Here is a 22,091-nt window from a genome sequence, read left to right on the forward strand (position 1 = left end):
CAAAGCACCTGAAAGCAGGACAAGAAGCAATGGATGGAAACTAGTCAAGGAGAGAAGCAACCTAGAACTAAGGAGAAACTTCCTGACAGAACAATTAACCAGTGGAACAACCTGCCTCCAGAAGTGGTAAATGCTCCAACACTGGAAGTTTTTAAGAAGAGACTGAACAGCCATTTGCCTGAAATGGTATAGGGTTTCCTGCCTGAGCAGGGGGTTGGACTAGATGACCTCCAAGTTCCCTTCCAACTTCATCATCATTATTATTATTATTATTATTATTATTATTATTATTATTATTATTATTATTATTATTATTATTATTATTATTATTATTATTATTATTATTATTATTATCCTAGCCTAGCCATGCTCAAACTCTACTAGTTCCACAAATTTTATGTAATATGCCCTGAGTGTATTTCCGAACATGCATTATTATTATTATTATTATTATCCTAGCCTAGCCATGCTCAAACTCTACTAGTTCCACAAATTTTATGTAATATGCCCTGAGTGTATTTCTGAACATGCATGAGATACACAAAGCATCTTATAACACAAGCAAAACTTAGTCAACTTAAATATGTATAAGAAGAAATTGCAAAAACAGAATATTTCTATGAAATGGCACATGATATTAAATTACAGATTATTCTCATGATTAGCAGCCAAAAATCTAAGATACATCCAAACATGTTCAGGAAGTAAAATATTTGTATATTTAATGTTTTCATGGACCTGTGGACACAAAGCCTCTGAGAAATCTGTTAGGTTTAAAACATCCCCTGTGTCTTAATGTTCTTTTATATCTCATCCCTTTCCTTTTGAGAAGAGGGGAATATAAACATTATTGTGCAATAGCTGCCTTCCTTCTACTGTGAAAGGCACAAAAATATCTTGTTGGGTTCACTGGAGGTCATCTATCCACAGCCTGGCATATGCATCCTATTGTTACTATGCCCTAACAGTCTATTTTCCTGATCCCAGCTTTTCGTGTTGGTCTGGTTTAGATTGTGACATGGCTGGAGCATCATTGCAGTGTGGGGGGAGGGGGGGTGTTGATTAAGACATACTCTGGTTTACATGAGAGGGCATCTGGAAATTTTGGGAGCCTGGAATATAGGAGACGTAAAAATCAGAGTGGGAGAAAAATTATGCTGAGGGGTAGATTGTGCATTATGCAGAACCTGGTCTAATTGAAGCAAGTCAAATACACATTTTTTTCTACCTTGACAAAGAGCTTGTTGTCCCATAGTTTTTGCCATATATTCTTGTATGGATAACATGTAAAGAGGGATCTTTGGAATAAACCAAGATGTGATCTAAGTACACCACCACAAACGTATCTAAAATATCTGAAAGTATTTCATTCATGAATCTCAGCTCCACAGTTTACCAAGCTGAAAGGCATCACCGTGTCTTTGAAGTTGCCCTATCCTGTATCAAATATTTGTGTCCTTCCTTCATTCTGACTAGGTTGTGAGCAGTTCTCAAGTCTAATTTTGTAAAGATTCATGCCTTTTGTAGACCGTTTGGTATAGAGGTCCCCAAACTATGGTCCATGGCCCACTAATGGGTCGTGGCCTCTTGGCCACCAGACCCCGTGAGTAACTGGGCAGTGCACAACCCCCCTCATGCCACTGTTGACATCCAAATATTCCTTGAGAAAGACTAATTTTAAGGTAAACATGGGATAATGTTTCTTAGTGGGATTTGGGCTCCTAGTTCCAAATTAGTGGTGCAATCACATGCTCAGGGATAGGCAGAGATAACATAGCTGTATCTTCTTCCTCAAATATATCTGCAGATTCTGAATATTTTTCTGGTAGTCCAACCCTCCATTGTTCTGCATTGGAGTGGGGAAGGAGTAAACCTGCACTGTTTTAAAGCACTGCTTAAAAGGGGGGAGAACAGGTGGTACTTGAGGGAAATGGGAGTGCCCAACTTGCATCTGGATCCTGTAGCGGAAGCTACTCTGTTCCCAAAACGATGAGCACTTGCAAGGAAACAGTTGCACAGCACATTATGAACTCTGTGTTATCTTTGATTATTAACTACAAAGAGGCTGTCTGTTGCAAAATCAGCCTGCTCTTAATGACTGTCCAGCAATAGTCTTGATTATCATTGGGCTTTCTAGAGTTTGAGTAGGCAACTTGGTTCCTGTATTTTTATGAAATTAGTGATTGCCCCTGCAACTACAGAAGAAAGAGTTCTACACTCTGCCTGAAATCTATAGTAATAATAACAGGAATAATTAGGAATAAGAGCTGTGGTGGTGCTATGTTTAGAATGCAGTACTGCAGGCTAACTCACTGCTCACCCCAAGAGTTCAATTCTGAGCGACTCAAGGTTGACTCAGCCTTCCATCCTTCTGAGGTCGGTAAAATGAGGACCCAGATCAGGAGTGTCAAACTGCTGGCCCGCGGGCCAGATATGTCATGCCAAAACTGCGCTCACCCCATTGCCGGCAATGGAAAAAAAGTCGCAATATGTCATGACACATCACGTGACATTGTGAGTTTGACACCCCTGACCCAGATTGTTGGGGACAATATGCTGACTCTGTAAACCGCTTAGAGAAGGCTGTTAAGCACTATGAAGCAGTATATAAGTCTAAGTGCTATTGCTGCTTGCCTGATGTTAGCAGTCTGAGCTCTCCTTAAAAGATTTAGGGTCCCTCTTTGCAGTTATTGGAAGTGGGGCCGGCAGTTTCCCTGGTGTGCTGTTTCAAAGTAAACTGGGCACTTGCTGCATTGAGTTACAAATTCTGCATTTCTTTGCTGTGTCAGAAACATTTAACTTTCACTGGGCATGATCTGGCTATGTACCCAGGGGCTGCACAACAAAATTATATCCCTGATCCCGACTTCCAGTTTGCCAAGCCAGCCGACATGGACGTCTGGAGGACGGCTCTCGTCTTCCATGTCCAATGTCGCATCGCTGGGGGGTCCTAAAAGGGCAGAAGAGTCGCCCTGGAGGGGTGACCAGTAAGGCGGGGCTTTTGCAGAAACGCGGGGGAGCGGCAACCCCACCATTAGTGCCTGCATTCCCTTTGAACCAGCGGTCAAAAGACCGGCCATAGTAATATGGCCAGTTACCAGGCTGCAGACAGCCGAAGTCAAACTTACCACCAGGCAACATTAAAGCAGTGTGGAAGAGACGGGGGTAAGATTTCTCTCTTATACGTTAATCTTCTTTTCACCTAAATAAGCTGCTAAGTACCTTCCCCTCTGTGGAGAAGGAGGGGGAAATTCAACCCTCCCTTCAAATAAGCGGCAAGCAAGCTTAGGGGTGTTTTTTTAAAAAAAATGTTGAAAAAAGAAATCAACTTTCAAAGTACTTGCGGGACATCCAGTGGCTAAACCTGAAATTGCAACCTGACTTTCTCTTTAAAAAAAAATACTTAAGAAAAACAAAATAAGATTAACCTTGAACACCAGATGTGAAACTCCACCATGGAAGAGTTTCAAAAACAAATCTATGCTATGTGGGAAATATCTTACCAAACTTATCAGTTCCTTTCTACAGCTGGTGATGAAATAAGAGCTTTTGGAAAAGAATTAGAAAGCATCTCAAAGAAACAAACTCAAACTGTGACTACAACTAATATTTTATCGGGACAGAACTTAACAGAAGAAATTGAACAATCAAATACATTGCCAGAAGAATTAACTATTCAACAAACACAGTCTTTTCAAGACCAAAATGAGTATCAGGTGGGGAAAAATTTATTCAGTCCAGGACAATTATATCAAGAGGTGAAAATAATGAGAAGATTTGGCGTTGTTAACAGACTCCTCAATCCTTCAAAAATGGAGACTGGAGGGCTACTTCAATATGATATAACAACACAAGAATGCTTTGATGCTTTGATGACCCTGAGGCAAAGAAGCGAAAAATGACATAGCAAAGGAAGAAAGCAAGAATAAGATTGAAGAAATATGGACATCCTTAAGAGGCCTGAAATAGATAATACCAAAATAGACAGAATTGTACTTGGATTACGAGATATTGTTTTGATGAGTAGATAAAAATACTCATTAAAAAAAGCAAAATATAGATGTATGAATACTAACATTGAAATATTGAGCTCTTTAAATGAAATGGATTAAGATGTATATATGTTAAGAGTGATACAATGTAACTACTTGGATGTAGTGACATGAAAGGATGTATTGACTTCAAGTCTGAAATGTATGATCTTCTCTGTCTCTGCGTGAGCTTTTGGCTCTGTCAACTAGCAGTGATGAATTGTATAGGATCCTTAAAGCATCCTCTGAATTTATGCATGAAATCCTCATTGTTGCCCTCAGTGAATGGTATTCCCACTTGGCTACTGTTTTCTTCAGTAAGCTTAGCACAAAAGTCACTTTGGTGCAATCAGTGGGCAATTCCACCAGACTGCCTGCCATAAATATTTCACATTGAATGGTGAATGTCTAGAATTGATCCTGGTCCCATCCAAACTTTCTGACACTGGGCTCTACAGTGCGACCCAAAATCCTTTGGTAATCCTCAGATTTCATGATGCCTTGCGTACATTCAAGGCACCCAGTGCCAGAGGCAGCAAAAAAAACCCAAAACATCATTGAACCTCCACCATATTTCACTGTAGGTACTGTGTTCTTTTCTTTGTAGGCCTCATTTCGTTTTCGGTAAACAGAATGATGTGCTTTACCAAAAAGCTCTATCTTGGTCTCATCTGTCCACAAGACGTTTTCCCAGAAGGATTTTGGCTTACTCAAGTACATTTTGGCAAACTGTAATCTTGCTTTTTTATGTCTCTGTGTCAGCAGTGGGGTCCTCCTGGGTCTCCTGCCATAGCGTTTCATTTCATTTAAATGTCGATGGATAGTTCGCGCTGACACTGATGCTCCCTGAGCCTGCAGGACAGCTTGCACTCCTTTGGAACTTGTTTGGGGCTGCTTATCCAGACTATCCTGCGTTGCAACCTTTCATCAATTTTTCTCTTCCGTCCACAACCAGGGAGATTAGCTACAGTGCCATGGGTTGCAAACTTCTTGATAATGTTGCGCACTGTGGACAAAGGCAAATCTAGCTGTCTGGAGATGGACTTGTAACCTTGAGATTGTTGATACTTGTCCACAATTTTGGTTCTCAAGTCCTCAGACAGTTCTCTTCTCCTCTTTCTGTTGTCCATGCTTAGTGTGGCACACACAGTCACACAATGCAAAGACTAAGTGAACTTCTCTCCTTTTTATCTGCTTTCAGGTGTGATTTTTATATTGCCCACACCTGTTACTTGCCCCAGGTGGGTTTAAAGGAGCATCACATGCTTGAAACAATCTTGTTTACCCACAATTTTGAAAGGGTGCCAATAATTTTGTCCAGCCCATTTTTGGAGTTTTGTTTGACATTATGTCCAATTTGCTTTTTTTCCTCCCTTTTTTTGTTGTGTTCCAATACACACAAAGGGAATAAACCTGTGTATAGCAAAACATGTGTTCCTGCAATACTTTTCTGTGAGAAATACTTGATTTTCTGGAAAAATTTCTGGGGTGCCAACAATTTCGGCCATGACTGTATATATAAGATATATATAACCTTTTGACAGGGTGGTCAGACAGCATTGTGATAAAATCATAACGTGTATTAGTCTTTCACAAGTCCATGTTCTATATAGCCCTCATCCATGAGGGTTGTGAACTAAGAGGGGTTTTTTTAGGTTTCCCTCTTTAATTTTTAATGAATGTTGCTTTAAAAGAGAAAGAAAAATAACTGGAGCAAAAAATTTTTAAAATGTCCACATTAACGTCTGAATAGCAATATTGCTTGAAGGCTGTTGTTTTTGTTTTGTTTTGTTTTTTGAAATCTGAAAGGGCAACTAATAATAAAATTGTTTTATAATTATCTTTAGAATGTATACATATCTTTTCTAACCGCAGTAATGTAACAAAGTATTCTATAGCAATATTACAAGTTTCAGGTCAGTTCTACACACTTTGGAGTGACTGGTGTAGAGTAAATGAAAATGCATATTAATGCAGTAGTGGCCAAAATTGTGGAAACCTTTTGGGAAAAGTGTATTTTTGAGCTTTGATGGCTAATAACACCATTTTTTTTTGAATAGTACCATAAAATTATATATCAATGGAAAGATAATTTAAACAAGAATGTAATGCAACATAGTTTGTTCAAATTGTCTGTACTGTATTCTATGAAAAGCTATTGCCAAATAACCAGAAAAAGGAAGCACAACTTGATATCAGGTAGTTTTCCTTCATCTGATTGTAGCCAATGAGCATGAGTGTTTAGAGAGCCAATCAGGTGTCGTCTTGTTTTGGCAATGAGCCAATAAGATCACAGTAGGATTCAGTTCTTGATGTCATGTATTGAAGCTGAGAGGAAGACATTTGTCAGTGTGTTATGTGATTGCTATCAAGTTGGTTGGGTTTTTTGTGTTCTTTCATTTAGTGAGCTTGTAAAACGTAATAAAATTAAAGTAATGGTGCAAAGAGTTGACTGCTTGCCCAGAAAGCAATGCAAAATAGTATTATTAAGTGAACAAGGCTACAGTTATAAAGATATTAGAAGAAAAATTGGTGGAAACTTAACCAAAGGTGGCATTTCTACTGTACACTTTTCCCAAAAGGTTTCCACAATTTTGGCCACTACTGTATATTAAGGGAAAGAGTGAATCTCTGCTTATGACATTGGACAGAGGGACAGTGTAGAGATCCATGTTGTATATTGCCCACATTGCATGACAGAGTCTGTATCTAGCCCTTGAAGCTTGGGGAAGGAGTGGACTATTTTTCACTTTTGGTCCTAAGATATTTTAATCTTGATGCTTTGGGAAAATTCAGGAGTTCATGGTCATCATATAAGGATGGATTTGACTCAGATAATCTCAGCCTAACATGCACAGATCATCAGATCTATATTTCTGAGCAGTTTATTAGCACCCTGAAACTTGAAGGATATAAGAACAAGATTTTTGCCATCATTATATCACTGTGGCTGCGATGTGACTCTTCATTGGTCAGTCAATTATCATAGTTCATCCCAGTTGCCTGCTGCATCCTAGCAATCTGTTGCATGATCTAATTAAGGACTTGCTTCATCTGGCTCTGGAATATGCACTACAAAATTATACTTTAGTACTCCTCCCTGTGCAACAATGCCTACCATATTTCCCTGAAAATAAGACCGGGTCTTATTTTTATTTTTATTTATTTTTTGCCTCCAAAAGAGGCACCAGGACTTTTTCTTCAGGGGATGTCTTACCTCTGGCACCAACAGCCCTGCCCAACTGGTCCATTTCTTCTGGGGCCAAAGAAGCAGTTTCATTCTGCAGCTGCATTCCAGCCTGCATTTTGCATTCAGGCCTTTCCGGAAGGCCTACTCAGCCGAGTACCGAGCTATGGATTCAATCCATAGTTTGGTCCTCAACTACATAGGACTTGCAGAACCGAGCTATGGATTCAATCCATAGCTCAGTTCTTGGCTGCACAGGCCTTCCAGAAAAGCCTGTGACTGAGAAATGCAGGCCTGGCTGCAGAAGATGCCGCAGAAGAAGTGGGCCAGCGAGGAGAGGCCTGGCTGCAAGATAAAAAGATGTGAGGTGCACAGGGCAGATCCACACCCTCGCTTAATTTTTAAATGTGTGCCTCACTCCAAACCTAGGGCTTATTTTGGGGGTAGGGCTTATATTAGGCCCACCCACCCACCCCCAAAATCAAGCTAGGGCTTATTTTCGGGGTAGGCCTTACTTTCAGGGAAACATGGCAGAGCCCTTTGATTAACTGAAAAGCTCTAAGAGATGAAATGGCAGATATCTTGATGGAAACTCTGGTGCCATCGCTCTCAAAAGGATCCTCCCTGAAACTAGCAGATCTTGGCAATTATTGTCTAGTCTACAGTCTTCTATTTTTTACCAAGGATTTTTGAGAGGAAGGTGGAGTGCCAAATACATTAGAGGAGATTATATAGATCCATTTCAATCACGGCCAAGATAGAATCCACCGTGGCCATCCTAATGGGTTACCTGCATTAGGACGTTGGCGGGGGGGTTGTCTACTGGCTTCTCTGGTAATTTTAGACCTCTTGATGGCCATTAATATTATTGGTTATGAATCACCCGCAAAGGCTGAAAATTGGCATGGTTTTGCAGTGGTACCACTCAGAAAAGAGCACTATTAGTAGGATGGGTTGTCCGTTAACTATTTATGGTTGTGGCAAGATCTGTCTTTCTCCTGCATTATTTAATACCTACAGGCAGTGCTTTTTTTTGTAAAAGAAAAAGGTGATGGAACTCACACATGTCATACAACCCACCTTGCCTACCCTATAAGGCTCCATCCAAAAAAGGTGCCGGAACTCCGTTCTGGGCGTTCTATGAGAAAAAAAGCCCTGCCTATAGGTATTATGCAATTATCACCAGTATGCTGATGATATCCAATTATATATGGCCATCTCTGACTGTTTTGACCAGATGACAGAAAACCTGATCTGATGTATGGAAACTATATTAGGGTCTGCATAAAGTTGAATCTCTGCAAGAAGGAGGTTCTGTTTGTTTAGAAACGACTTAGCACTTTGAACTATAGAGATAGTTCCCCTAAGGAGGCAGATATGTCACTTGGTAGTCCTCCCAAACTGATAGCTACTGCTAGATTGACAAGTAGAGGTAAAGGCTAAAATAGTTGCAACCTTTTCTGAATCATGACTCCCTTATTATCTTATGTATCAGCTATTGCAGTATGCTTTATCCCTAGGTTGCTTTAAAAGTACGCTGAAGCTGCAGTTGCCATAGGTCACAGGTCTGCAACCCGCGGCTCCAGAGCCGCATGTGGCTCTTTCAGCCGTCTCCTGCGGCTCCCAGTCCTCTGCCATGTGCAGTCCAAAAAAAAAAGTTCAACCAATCAATTCAAATATGCAGGGTAGGTGCATATCTCGCCTTGGCTCCACTCTTCAAACCCTGTTCTGTGCATGCGCGCATGTACGCACATGTGAACACATTTTTTGCAGCTCCCAGTTTTTCCTTTTGTGAGGGAACCGGTTCCGAGTGGCTCTTTCACTGTTTCAGGTTGCTGACCCCTGCCATAGGTAAAAGTTATCAGACTTGTGCAGCATCAGTACTATGGATGCCCATCTGACTGCCCGTAGGCTTCCATATACAATTCAGAGTTGAGATTACTTGGTAGCTAGGTATTCATCCCTGGGCTGAATGGAAGAAGTGCTGATCAGTTGCCTGAAGGTTGTGGTACCTAGTCTAGATGGCTAAGGACAGATTTCATGTGAATCCTTACCAAATGGAATGCCTTTGGGTTTGTGGCCTCAGGATTACAGGGAAATTATCTTTCCGTTCTAAATGGGATTCTGTTTCCCCACACAGAAGTGGCCTTCAATTTGGGAATTCTAGATTCATAAGTTCTGCTTAAAGACTAGTTATGTGCCAGTTGCAACTTTTCCTGGATTGGGAAAGTTCTCTTCATTTACGTTCTTTTACAGTTTGAACAACAGTAGTAGATTTTACAAGGGCCTGGCAAAGAAAATCAGGGAGATCACTCTGGGGGAAATAGGCAAGAACGTAAGCAAAGAGAGCTGAAACATTCCTTAAATCCTGGGGAATAATACTCAAGCAGGCTTCTCTTTGATTCGTTGGGATATAAGCTTAAGACAGGAAAACATGACCAGACTCCATTCTGTTATTGTTGTTCAGTTTTTCCAGTAGAGACTGCTTCCTCATCTGGTCTACCCCAAATATCTGAGAACTGCCCTTGAACAACATTCAGAAACTACTGTTTCTGCCCTTGAACAACATTCAGAAACTACTGTTGGTATAGAATTTAGCAACTCAGATAGTGATTGGTATATTCTTATATAATAATAATAATATATAAAGTTGGAAGGGACCTTGGAGGTCATCTAGTCCAACCCCCTGCTCAGGCAGGAAACCCTATACCATTTCAGGCAAATGGCTGTCCAGTCTCTTCTTAAAAACCTCCAGTGTTGGAGCATTCACCACCTCTGGAGGCAGGTTGTTCCACTGGTTAATTGTTCTAACTGTCAGGAAGTTTCTCCTTAGTTCTAGGTTGCTTCTCTCCTTGACTAGTTTCCATCCATTGCTTCTTGTCCTGCTTTCAGGTGCTTTGGAGAATAGCTTGACTCCCTCTTCTTTGTGGCAGCCCCTGAGATATTGGAACACTGCTATCATGTCACCCCTCACCCTTCTCTTCATTAAACTACACATACCCAATTCCAGCAACCGTTCCCTATATGTTTTAGCCTTCAGCCCCCTAATCATCTTGGTTGCTCTTCTCTGTACCCTTTCTAGAATCTCGACATCTTTTTTACATCGTGGTGACCAAAACTGGATGCAGTATTCCAGGCGTGGCCTTACCAAAGCATTGTAAAGTGGTATTAGTACTTCACTTGATCTTGATTCTATCCCTCTGTTAATGCAGCCTAGCACTGTGTTGGCTTTTTTGGCAGCTGCAGCACACTGCTGGCTCATATTGAAGTGATTGTCTACTAAGACTCCGAGATCCCTCTCACAGTTACTACTATTGAGCAAGGTACCACCTATATTATACCTATGCATTTGATTTTTCCTGCCTAAATGTAGAACCTTACTTTTTTCACCATTGAATTTCATTTTGTTAGATAGTGCCCAGTGTTCGAGTCTCTCCAGATCCTCCTGTATTTTAAGCCTATCTTCTGGAGTATTGGCTATTCCTGCCAGCTTGGTGTCGTCTGCAAATTTGATGAGTTCCCCATCTATCCCCTCATCCAAATCATTAATGAAGATATTGAAGAGCACTGGGCCCAGAACAGAGCCCTGGGGCACCCCACTACACACTTCCTTCCATGTAGATGCGATTCCATTGAGGACCACACGCTGAGTACGGCCTGTCAGCCAGCTACGAATCCATCTGGTGGTAATGCTATCTAACCCACATTTTTCTATCTTATCAAGTAGTAGGTTGTGATCTACTTTATCAAATACCTTACTGAAGTCCAAGTAAATTATATCTACAGCATTCCTCTGGTCCACTAATTTTGTCACTTGGTCAAAGAATGTAATAAGATTTGTCTGGCATGATCTGTTTTTGACAAACCCATGTTGACTTTTAGTGATGACTTTGTTTGCATCAAGGTGTTCGCTGATTTGTTGTTTGATTATCTTTTCCAGAATCTTCCCAGGTATTGAGGTCAGGCTGATAGGTCTGTAGTTTCCTGGATCTATTTTTTTCCCTTTTTTGAAGATGGCAACTACATCAGCTCTCTTCCAGTCCTCTGGTAGCTCCCCAGTGCTCCAGGATCTTTGAAAAATATAGTTCAGTGGTTCTGAGATCACGTCTGCCAGTTCCTTGAGAACCTTGGGGTGTAATCCATCTGGTCCTGGTGATTTGAACTCGTCTAGGCTGGACAGGTGTTCACTTACCATTTTCTTGCCTATCTTAACTTGGGTTTCTATTCTGTTTTTTATGACACTGGTTTGGGTAGGTTGGACTGTTTTTTCCCTTTGTGTAAAGACAGATGCAAAAAACGAATTAAATAGTTCTGCTTTCTCCCTATTGCTTGTCACCTTCTTGCCACTTTCCCCCACTAATGGACCAATCATTTCCTTAACTTTTTTCTTGTTTTTTATATGTAGAAAGAAGCTTTTTTTGTTATTTTTGTCTTTGGTCGCAAGCCTTAGTTCATTTTGAGCCTTAGCTTTCCTCACTTCATCTTTGCAGGCACAGGCTATTTGCTGATATTCTGACTTAGTTATGTGCCCCTCTTTCCAATTCTTATACTTGTCCTTTTTATCTTTCAATTTATCAGAGAGTTCTTTATGCAGCCATGCTGGTTTCTTTTGAGAGCTGTTATTTTTCTTCTTTGTTGGTATTGTACTAGACTGGGCCTTTATTATCTCACTTTTCAAAATTTCCCAAGCTTCTTGAGTTGTTTTCCCCTTTAGGATTCTCATCCATGGAATTCTTCCCATGGTCTCTCTAAGTTTATTGAAATTAGCTCTTTTAAAGTCCAAGACTCTAGTTTGGCTGTGTTCTATTGCTTGTGCCTCCAGAATAGGTTCAGGATCCCCCTGCTTTGGGAGCTGCATTTGTTACCAGGTAAAATTCAAGGTGCTGGTTCTTATCCTTAAAGCCTTGTATGGGTCTGGGCCTGAATATTGGATGGAATGTCTTGTCTTTTCATCTGATCCTCCAACTTGATCAAAGTAATTACCCTCCAGGTCCCATCCCTCTGGAATTGTCACCTGTTGGGGCCTCAGAAGTGATCATTTTAATAGCTGTTTCCATACTTCTACACTCCACACTCTTTCCCTACAACAACTTAGATAGCTCTGTCCCTCTTGGGCATTGGAATGGAATGGAATGGGATTGTGTCTTGCACTTGAGGTTGTAATTTGCAGGCAGGGTTGCAAGACCCTGGCATTTTTATTAGTTTGTTGTTATTTTCCTGTTGTTGTTGTTTTTATTTTTTTGTGTATTGAGGATTTTCTGGGGTTATTTTATTTTGTATGTTGACATTGATAGGGTTCTTACAAAGATTCTTATGCCTTCAAGAATGGACAGCATGTAAGGAAAATAAATTCTGATATAGTATCTATATAATAAATCATGTATCTTTTCCTCCCAAAAATACCGGGGAAAAACAAATGTTGAAAGTAGAAAAAAAATATAGAAGCAAACTAATTAAGTGCATACTTTATTTTATTTCATATGTTTAGATCCTACCTTTTGTCCATTATAAAATTCACAGTGTACATGTTATATTCAGTTTTCTATCTAAACACTAACCAGAAATATGTCCTGAACCATCCAATTCAGTCAGGCAAATTCAAGTCTTAAGAGTTTACTAGACAGTTAGTTGTGATGACTAGTTGTGTCATCATTTCAGAGATATTTCCTTATCCAAGCAACTTGTGACCTTCTCTGCAAAGTTCAACAATGGTAGAGCATCTAATATACTGGGAAAGTTCTTAAAAATTCAGGGAGATATTCAGAGATACATCTGCCTCGAAAGATCGTTTTGAACTGTATGTCATAGTCAGTCAGCAATTGACCACCAAAAATGTTTTATGACATTTTGTATTGTATCATAAATATTTTATAAAACTAGGCAAATTTCAATTCCATGGGAATCTTGTGTCCCAGATTTGAAAGCATTTTATAAGTTAGCCTATCTGAGGTGAAATGTTTTGCCCTACGGTGCAGTGTTTCACCCAGTTAAAAGTTAAGACAGGAACATTTCAGTAGTATATAGATAGCCTTACTGACTTAGAAAGTTCAAACAGCCCATAACTTGCCTTGTCTATGCTGTATCAATCTGCTATCAGGAAAAAGGGGCAGCCATATGAAATGTCCATAACAGCTCATAAACTGAGCATCAGAGATTTCCATAAGCTGACCTAATATAATACAGTGAGCAACAGAAACAAGACATACCGTGTTTCCCCAAAAATAAGACCCGGTCTTTTTTTTGTTTTGCCTCCAAAAGAGGCATCAGGTCTTATTTTTGAGGGATGTCTTTTTCATGGTCTTGCCTCATGGCAGTGACACCAACAGCCTCACCCAGCCAGCCCACTTCTTCTGCAGCTGAAGAAAATGCCTCTATAGCTGACAATGGAGCTCCCGATTGACACGTATGGTGCCCCCCCAGCCTGGCTTTCACTGTAGTTCTCGGTTCTCGGCTGCATAGGTCTTTCCGGAAGGCCTGTGACAGTGAAATGCAGGCCAGGGGGCACCACAGAAGAAGTGGGCTGGCGAGGTGAGGCCGGTGTCGATTCAGGCCTGGCTACAATGGTAAGCAGGTACATGGGGCAGCTCCACCCACCACCACCACCCTCATCCTAGCTTGATTTTTAGGAGTGTGCCTCACCCCAAAAGTAGGGCTTATTTTTGAGGTTTATATTAGGCCTACCCCCAAAAATCAAGCTAGGGTTTATTTTCAGGGTAGGTCATTTTCAGGGAACCACGGTAGGGCTAAAGTTGTTTCCATCCGAAGACAAAGATTTGGAGACTGCTCTTTTATAGCCTCCAGTGCTTGTGTGTCTTGATTAGGGGTGTTGCCCTCTCTTTTCAAGAAGATTGGTAATTGCTTTTGCTCTGTTCTTTCTAACTGTCATTGTGTTTGAGGCCTAGGTGTCTACCAGAACCTGGCCCCTCATCTGAATTTGGGTCTCTCACCTGCTCAGCTCATTATGTCTTGAAACTGCCACAGTTGTTGATTGCCTGCTAGCTCTGGAAGCTGATAGTCTTGTTTTGCCTTCAATATTTGATTCAGAAGGTGCAGAAGATAGAGTAACAAAATAATTTCAAACCATAAAGGTTAGCAGCATCTTTGAATAAATAGCCAAACTTTACAACAATATGAACTTATAGTCTTCAATAATGCATGGTCATTCTAATATTGGGGAAGTTTTTTTATATGCAGTGATAGAATTTAAAGAAATCAGTTAGCATTAGGTAGGTAAATGTCCCACTATTAAACAAAGAGAAATTACATCATAGATTTTTGGGGGGACCTTAACTAATTTCCATAGTATTCTGAAAGAATCAGGACATGGGAGGCTCCAAAAATGCATTTTTGTATGATTTAACTTTCAAAAGTTGCAAATGACAGATGGTTTTCATGTCATAATTCTGATACACCCAAAAATATTTTTCTTAAAAAGTGCTACACTCAATTTGCCAGCAAATTTGGAAAACTCAACAGTGGCCACAGGATTGGAAAAGATCAGTTTACATTCCAATTCCAAAGAAAGGCAGTGCCAAAGAATGTTCAAACTACCGCACCATTGCACTCATTTCTCATGCTAGTAAAGTCATGCTTAAAATCCTACAAGCTAGACTTCAGCAGTATGTGGATCGAGAACTACCAGAAGTACAGGCAGGATTTCGAAGAGGCAGAGGAACTAGAGATCAAATTGCCAACATACGCTGGATCATGGAGAAAGCTAGGGAGTTCCAGAAAAACATCTACTTCTGCTTCATTGACTATGCTAAAGCCTTTGATTGTGTGGATCATAACAAACTGTGGCAAGTTCTTAAAGAGATGGGAGTACCAGACCATCTTATTTGTCTCTTGAGAAACCTATATGCGGGTCAAGAAGCAACAGTGAGAACTGGACACGGAACCACTGATTGGTTCAAAATTGGGAAAGGAGTCCGGCAAGGCTGTATACTGTCGCCCTGCCTATTTAACTTATATGCAGAGCACATCATGAGAAAGGCAGGGCTAGATGAATCAAAAGTTGGAATTAAGATTGCCGGAAGAAATATCAACAACCTAAGATACGCAGATGATACCACTCTAATGGCAGAAAGTGAAGAAGAACTAAAGAGCCTCTTGTTGCGGGTGAAGAAGGAGAGTGCAAAAGTTGGGTTGAAACTTAACATTAAGAAAACCAAGATCATGGCAACTGGCCCTCTCAATTCCTGGCAAATAGATGGGGAAGAAATGGAGGTAGTGACAGATTTTGTTTTCCTGGGCTCCAAGATCACTGCAGATGGGGACTGTAGCCAAGAAATTAAAAGACGCTTGCTCCTGGGGAGGAAAGCCATGGCAAATCTAGACAGCACACTAAAAAGCAGAGACATCACCCTGTCAACAAAAGTGCGTATAGTCAAGGCTATGGTCTTCCCAGTTGCAATGTATGGCAGTGAAAGTTGGACCATAAGAAAGGCTGAGCGCCAAAGAATTGAGGCCTTTGAACTATGGTGCTGGAGAAGACTCCTGCGAGTCCCTTGGACTGCAAGGCGATCAAACCGGTCAGTCCTAGAGGAGATCAATCCTGACTGCTCTTTAGAAGGCCAGATCCTGAAGCTAAAACTCAAGTACTTTGGCCACCTAATGAGAAGGAAGGACTCACTGGAGAAGAGCCTAATGCTGGGAAAGATCGAGGGCAATAGAAGAAGGGGACGACAGAGAATGAGGTGGCTGGATGGAGTCACTGAAGCAGTGGGCGTGAGCTTGAATGGACTCCAGAAGATGGTGGAGGACAGGAAGGCCTGGAGGAATGTTGTCCATAGGGTCGCGATGGGTCGGACACGACTTCGCAGCTAACAACAACAAAGAAAAATAGAGCCATGGAATTTGAAGGGACATGAGAAATTATCTAGTTCAACACCTTATTCAGTGCAAAATTTACTAAAGCTTTTTGGACAGATGGCTATTAAGCATTTGTTTGAAGACTGCCTGTGAAAAGAAACATGCTTCATGTGGTAAATCTGTTCCATTAACTGACAGCTCATACAGTCAGGAAGTTACTCCTCATGTGTAGCCTGAATCTACTTCTTTGTAGCTAATAATTGGTTCTATTCGTGTTGTTTGGGACAATAGAAAATGTCCTATATGTGACAAATGTTTAGTTGTCCAAATATTACTATCACTATCTCCTACCTCCTTTCAATCTTCCTTCCACAGGCTAAACATATCCAATTTTTTTCATTATTTATCATGCCATCTTGGTTTACCTCCTCTGAATTCACTCCAATTTGGCAAATACATTTTTTAGATTTCAATGTCCAGGAAGGGATACAGTATTCCAAGAAACTACCTTATAAAACCAGAAAACAGGTAGACAATTACTTCCTATTATTTCATTCTATTTTTCTGTTAATACATCCTAAAGTAGCATTTGGTTTTAAGTATCCACATGTTTAACTTAGAACAGGGGTCCCCAGCCTGTGGGCTGCGGTCCACTATTTGGTGGTGATCCGCTAGCACAGGGCCACGGGACAGGCTGGCCACTGCGCACACATGCGCACACTGAAAATGGGGTGGTGTGTGGCAAAAACTGGGTGCCCTGAGGCAAAAACCCACGCTGCAAAAACAGCAAGTGTCATGTGACCCCCGTTTGCGGTGCTCGTGGCCCTGTTTGTGCATGCGCATATAATGCTTCCCCCTCCCTTTCCCTCCATCTGCCAACTGAAAAAAGTTGGGGACCTCTGTTTTAGAATACAAGATTCTTTTCACATGTGCTAGTTTTAAGCCAAGTTTCTCATCCCATGTATGTTCTTTCCTTTTTTTTCTCCCCAAAGCCACAATTTACATTTTTCTCTCTTAAGATTCATCCTTTTCATATTAGCTTTAGTATTCAATCTCTGCTAATTCTTTTTGAATATTTTATTTCCCTTCTAAGGTGTTAACTACTCTTTCTAGTTTCGTGTCATATTTCAGTCACTTCATACCATTAATAAAATCATTAAACATTCCACTAAATACTATTCTATAGTTTATTAGTTTTTTAAAAAATCAAATATAATTAACCACCAAAAAGAAATGGATTAAACAAAAAATATACAAGGTTGCAGGAGAAAAAAATGAGAAAAGTTTATTTTCAAAACATTTTAATATGAATTCAGTAATCCATCAAGCCCAGGTGGCCCCTATTTTGTTTTTTCAATGGTTTCTGATATTTCAAAAGTTGTAATGGGGATATTCATAATTTGTTTTGGTGATTGTAAAAGTTTTGGTAAATTCTGTTTCTTTAAATATTCAGCAATATTTCCAGGGAAATTTCCTGTCTTTTGTACAAATTTGAATAGAAATAATGGATTTCTAAATACTCACATTATCTCTTAATGCAGTATTGCCTTCCTTAATCTTTAATTTCCTGCCATTTGCCTGGTTTATTTACAAATTCAGTTTTATTATGCTTCACATAATATAATTTAGTCTCTCTTTCTGTCACAGTTAACATAGATAATTGTTGATGTAAAAATTTAATTTGATATAAAATAGCAGAGGCTGTTGGTTCCTTCTGTAATTCATCCTCTTCCCTTTTAATTTCCTCTAATCTCATTTTTTTCTTGAATTTGTTTTTTAGCCGACAATTATATTGAATAAAGTAACCTGTAATTACAGGTCTACTAGTATCCCAAACAGTTTTTAAGTGGGTACCTTTATCAAAATTGTTACAAAAAATTCTTTTAATTTCTTTTTTTGTAGCTCTTTATTTAAACTCTATCTAAAAGTTGTAAATTTTCTCTTACGTAATTAATTACGTAATCAGAAGCTTTCAGATTGTGAACAGAAAAGTTCTTAAGTAGAATATCCATCTTAGCAGTCTTGTTCACCAAACTCTTTGAAATCCATATCAAATCAATTTTTCAAAAAGATTTATGTCTTTCTGAAAAAAGACATGTTCTCTAGAATTTCCATTCTTTTATCTCAATAGTCTTATTAGCATCATATTGTCCATTAAGTAAAGAAAGACTTTGGTACTTCAGCTTAATTCCCCTATCTGAAGGGAAGCTGTGGAAAGACCATTCCATACAAGAGCGGTGACAGTTGATCCATTAGATATTGGGGGGGGAATCTTTTTATTGTCATTTGACACATAAGTCCAACAATTATAGGTAAAGATTTCCCTGTCGAGTCGTGTCTGATTCTAGGCACAGTGCTGATTTCCATTTCTTGGACGACAGAGCCAGCATTCTCCAAAGATATTTTCTGTGGCCATGTTCATATTAATAGATACCATTTCGGTGTAAAGGTAACAGTGTTCTGTGAACATTAATCTATTTGCTTCTTGTATGCTTTTGAACTGCTAGGTGGGCAGGAGCTGGGGCAGGCACCTGGCAGGTAGTATGCGACCATCCTAGAAAAGTGGTAGCGGGGGAGGGGAATGAGCTGAACCAGTGGCAGCACCGCACAAGCCTGAATGAGAGATGACTGGAACTGCAGGGCTATCAGGGCTCAGCGGAAGCCCCAGGATCAGCGCTTCTTCGGGGCTGTCAGGGGTCAGTGGAAGCGACAGGATCAGCGACAAGCTCCAGCTGGAGCTTGGCGCTGATCCTGGCGCTTCTGCTGAGCCCAGAAGAAGCACCGATCAGCTGGAATGTTGCAGCATCTCCAGGGTCTTGTGATTTACATTCAGAGGCTTGGCAACTCATTCATATTTATGACAGTCACAGTCTCCCAGGGTCATCTGAAGTGACCAAAACCTGCTACAACCACCTAGCAGATGGGGGGGGTAGAATAAAAACCAAACACCCCGCACCCCACCCCCACTGCCAATCCTCAACAGAAATGCTCACAACAATGAAAACCTCGGACAGGAGGAAGAGCACTGGTAGGCAGGCAGGTGTCTTGCCCGGCTGTGGCTTGGGGGGCACTTTTTTCAGTGCCATTGTAACTTCAAACAGTCACTAAGCAAACTGTTGTAAATTGAGGACTACCTGTACTTCACTTTTTTTTTTTTGGTCATCAAGTTTTTGACACCTTGCTAGGCAACTGGTGGTACTCGGATGTTGCCATATCCTAAAAGTGGTACAATGGGTGAAAAGGTTGAAAAGCCCTGACATAGAGAACTGACAGCATAAGAAGACCCAGTGGTTTCTCAAGTCTCTTTATTTGCTTTTCATTTTTTTTAATTAATTAATTATTTTTATTTACTTTTTTTAACTTTTAATTTTTGTTGCATGATGGACGTGTGTTTATCCCAAGTTTAAATTCAGTTACTGATTATTTACCCACTACTTCTGCTGGCAGTTGGTTCAAAGCTTCCACTACTCCTTCTATGATGTAATACTTTCTAACATTATTTTTGAACTTCTCTTCTGCTAGTATGAGATTATTCTCCCTTGTTTTTGATTTCTGCTTAATTACGAATTATGCATTCCATGCATCTCTACCTATATGCACCATATTCGCAAGACAACAAAAATATGGTTTCAGTTGTGGTTTAATATAAAAAATAACTTCATTAGTCTTTTTCAAATCTGCTAATACAAATTCTACACCCAAAGTCTTATACTTCAAATATTTTACATCCTTTTTTTCCTGTATAGGTTTCTTGCAAACATTCTGCTCTTCAAACCTACAAAAATTGTGATCTTTTCCTAGCCATAGTTAATAGCACACTCTAGTGTCCAGAAAATGAATTGCTGCTAACAGACTCGCTGGAAATAGAATAAAGGGGGGAAAAGTTCAAGGGAAACTTTTCCCACTGTTTTTATTTGTAAATCCACACTAGTCAGCACAAGGTCAATAGAAAAAAAACTACAATGTTCCCACAAAAGTCTACATTTAAAAATTCCAAGATCTGGTACCTTACATATAGATTCACTAAAAAGTAAATGTTAATCATCCATAAAATATTTTTCTTGTTTCTTTAGAAAACAGCTGATAATCCAAACTTTCATCTTTTTTCTAGACAAACAACTCCCAATACCCATATCAGCTTTTTTATAATACTGAAAATAATACTAAATTATAGTACTAAAAATACTGAAAATCTCCAAAAGGAAATATTAATTATATCTGGACTAAGGCTCTGTTAAAATTGAAAGAATAATAAATTATAATAAAGTGATTTAGAAATGGGGTGTCAATTATAGTGTCCGCTTTTTCTTCTGTAGTGCTACAGCTTTGAAGTTGCTGTAAGAACCTGCCTCCCAGCCATTTGACTCACCAGCTGATTGTAAAAACCTCCCTTTCACAATCTTCTTTCAAGGAACAGTTATCTGGAGGACAAATACATCAATTTCTGGGATTCCCTTTGATTCTGGAGCATTCTTCAAGTTACAGGGATCTTGCCTGGGCCACAGTTCAATTGTTGCCTCATCTACAGTTGTGAAGGAGCTGCTCAAGCCACCATTTCCCCACTAGAAGTGGGATTTTTTTTAAAAAAAAATTCCCTTATCAGAATGTTATATATTTATAGTTTGCAGCAATCTCTTTTTTAATCCTACTGATCTATATTCTATATGACTGTTTTCATGAAATTCCAGTTTATTATTAAATAGATTTGTGTTATGTCTTTTTTGTTATTTAAATTTACTTGTTGTGTTACTGATACATTACAAAGCAGTGTAGGATTAAAATGCCAACTATTTGGGCTTTTCATTTATTTTAAAAGCAAAGAACATTTGATAAGTACTGTAGTTCTCTAAATAAAAGTTTTAACAAAACAACAAAATTATTTTGTAACAATTTATACCTCTTGAAATGCCAATTCAATGAAAATTAAATAAAAAATGAAAAATAATAAAGTTGTAAGGAAAAAAGAGATTTCTGAATGTTTAAATTAATTAAGCAATGTTGTTCTTTCTAGGGGTCCATTCAGTGTTGTGCGGCGATGTATCAACAGAGAAACTGGGCAACAGTTTGCTGTCAAGATTGTCGATGTAGCAAAATTCACTTCAAGTCCAGGCTTAAGTACTGAAGGTAAAAAAATCAGTTGTTACCATACAGTGTTTTATTCTCTTTTATTATCTTTCTGACAATTATGTCCCAAACTTTTATTGGGATTTTTTACCCCAAAGAAATGCTCTGTTTGAAAAATATGTCAATTACAGGTATTTTCTGCAGGTATTGACGAATTAAAGAAAATGAAAATGATTAATACTGTTATCTTGAGTCCATTATCTATATCAGGGGTCCCCAACCTCTGGACCCTGGACAGTACCAGGCCGCAGCATGCCAGCAACCGGGCCGCACAAACAAGCAAAGTCCCATCTGTGGGATGCAGGCAACAGACAATATCATGCACCCTCCAGTCTGCGGAAAAACCTCTCCATGGAACCAGTCCCTGGCGCCCAAGAGGTTGGGGACCCTCTGATCTATATTTCACTCAGATTAATTATTTAACAAAGAAATCAAAGGAGTAAACTGTTTTGAGCAAATTGAAGAATATTTTTATTAAATAATTATATATAGATATGCTACTAATTTAAAACTTTAAGCTCTGCCTTTTTTGCTGCAATAAAACATTGAGTATCTAGGTTTTTAAAAAAAAGGTTTTTAGAGCCTCTGTCTTGTTTATTGCTGGTCTATATTCTGCATTTGTTTACACTTTAAAAATTAAGTGTAAAAATACTTTTTATATATGTGTGCATTCTCTTACTAATGGAACATTGGGGGAATCCAGTGATTAGGTTAGTTGTGTGTATGCCATGGTTAGAGGAAAGTATTGATACAACTGTGTTTTTAAATTACGTCATGACACAGCTATTGAATATTATTATTTCTCAAAAAAATTGATAATCGTATTATGTTTTAAAGAACTACAAATCAGAGCTATTTATATTTTAACTATTTATATTTAGATAGTCAAACCATTCTCTCCTGGTAGTATACAGGATTCTTAAGATAAGATTTCTGCT

At 39.4% G+C, this 22,091-nt stretch overlaps 1 protein-coding gene across 4 annotated transcripts in view; it reads left to right on the plus strand.

Moving 5' to 3' along the window:
* Positions 1-22,091, plus strand: part of CASK (calcium/calmodulin dependent serine protein kinase) — a 166,268-nt gene that overhangs the window by 29,931 nt on the left and 114,246 nt on the right. For all 4 annotated transcript variants that reach the window (XM_081327004.1, XM_081327005.1, XM_081327006.1 and 1 more), the window contains exon 2: positions 21,041-21,153. In XM_081327004.1, coding sequence (XP_081183130.1) covers positions 21,041-21,153 — 113 coding nt within the window. The remainder of the gene's footprint in view (positions 1-21,040; positions 21,154-22,091) is intronic.

This window comes from Vipera berus (assembly GCF_964194415.1).
Source record: "Vipera berus genome assembly, chromosome: 4".
NCBI classification, from domain to species: Eukaryota; Metazoa; Chordata; class Lepidosauria; order Squamata; family Viperidae; genus Vipera; species Vipera berus.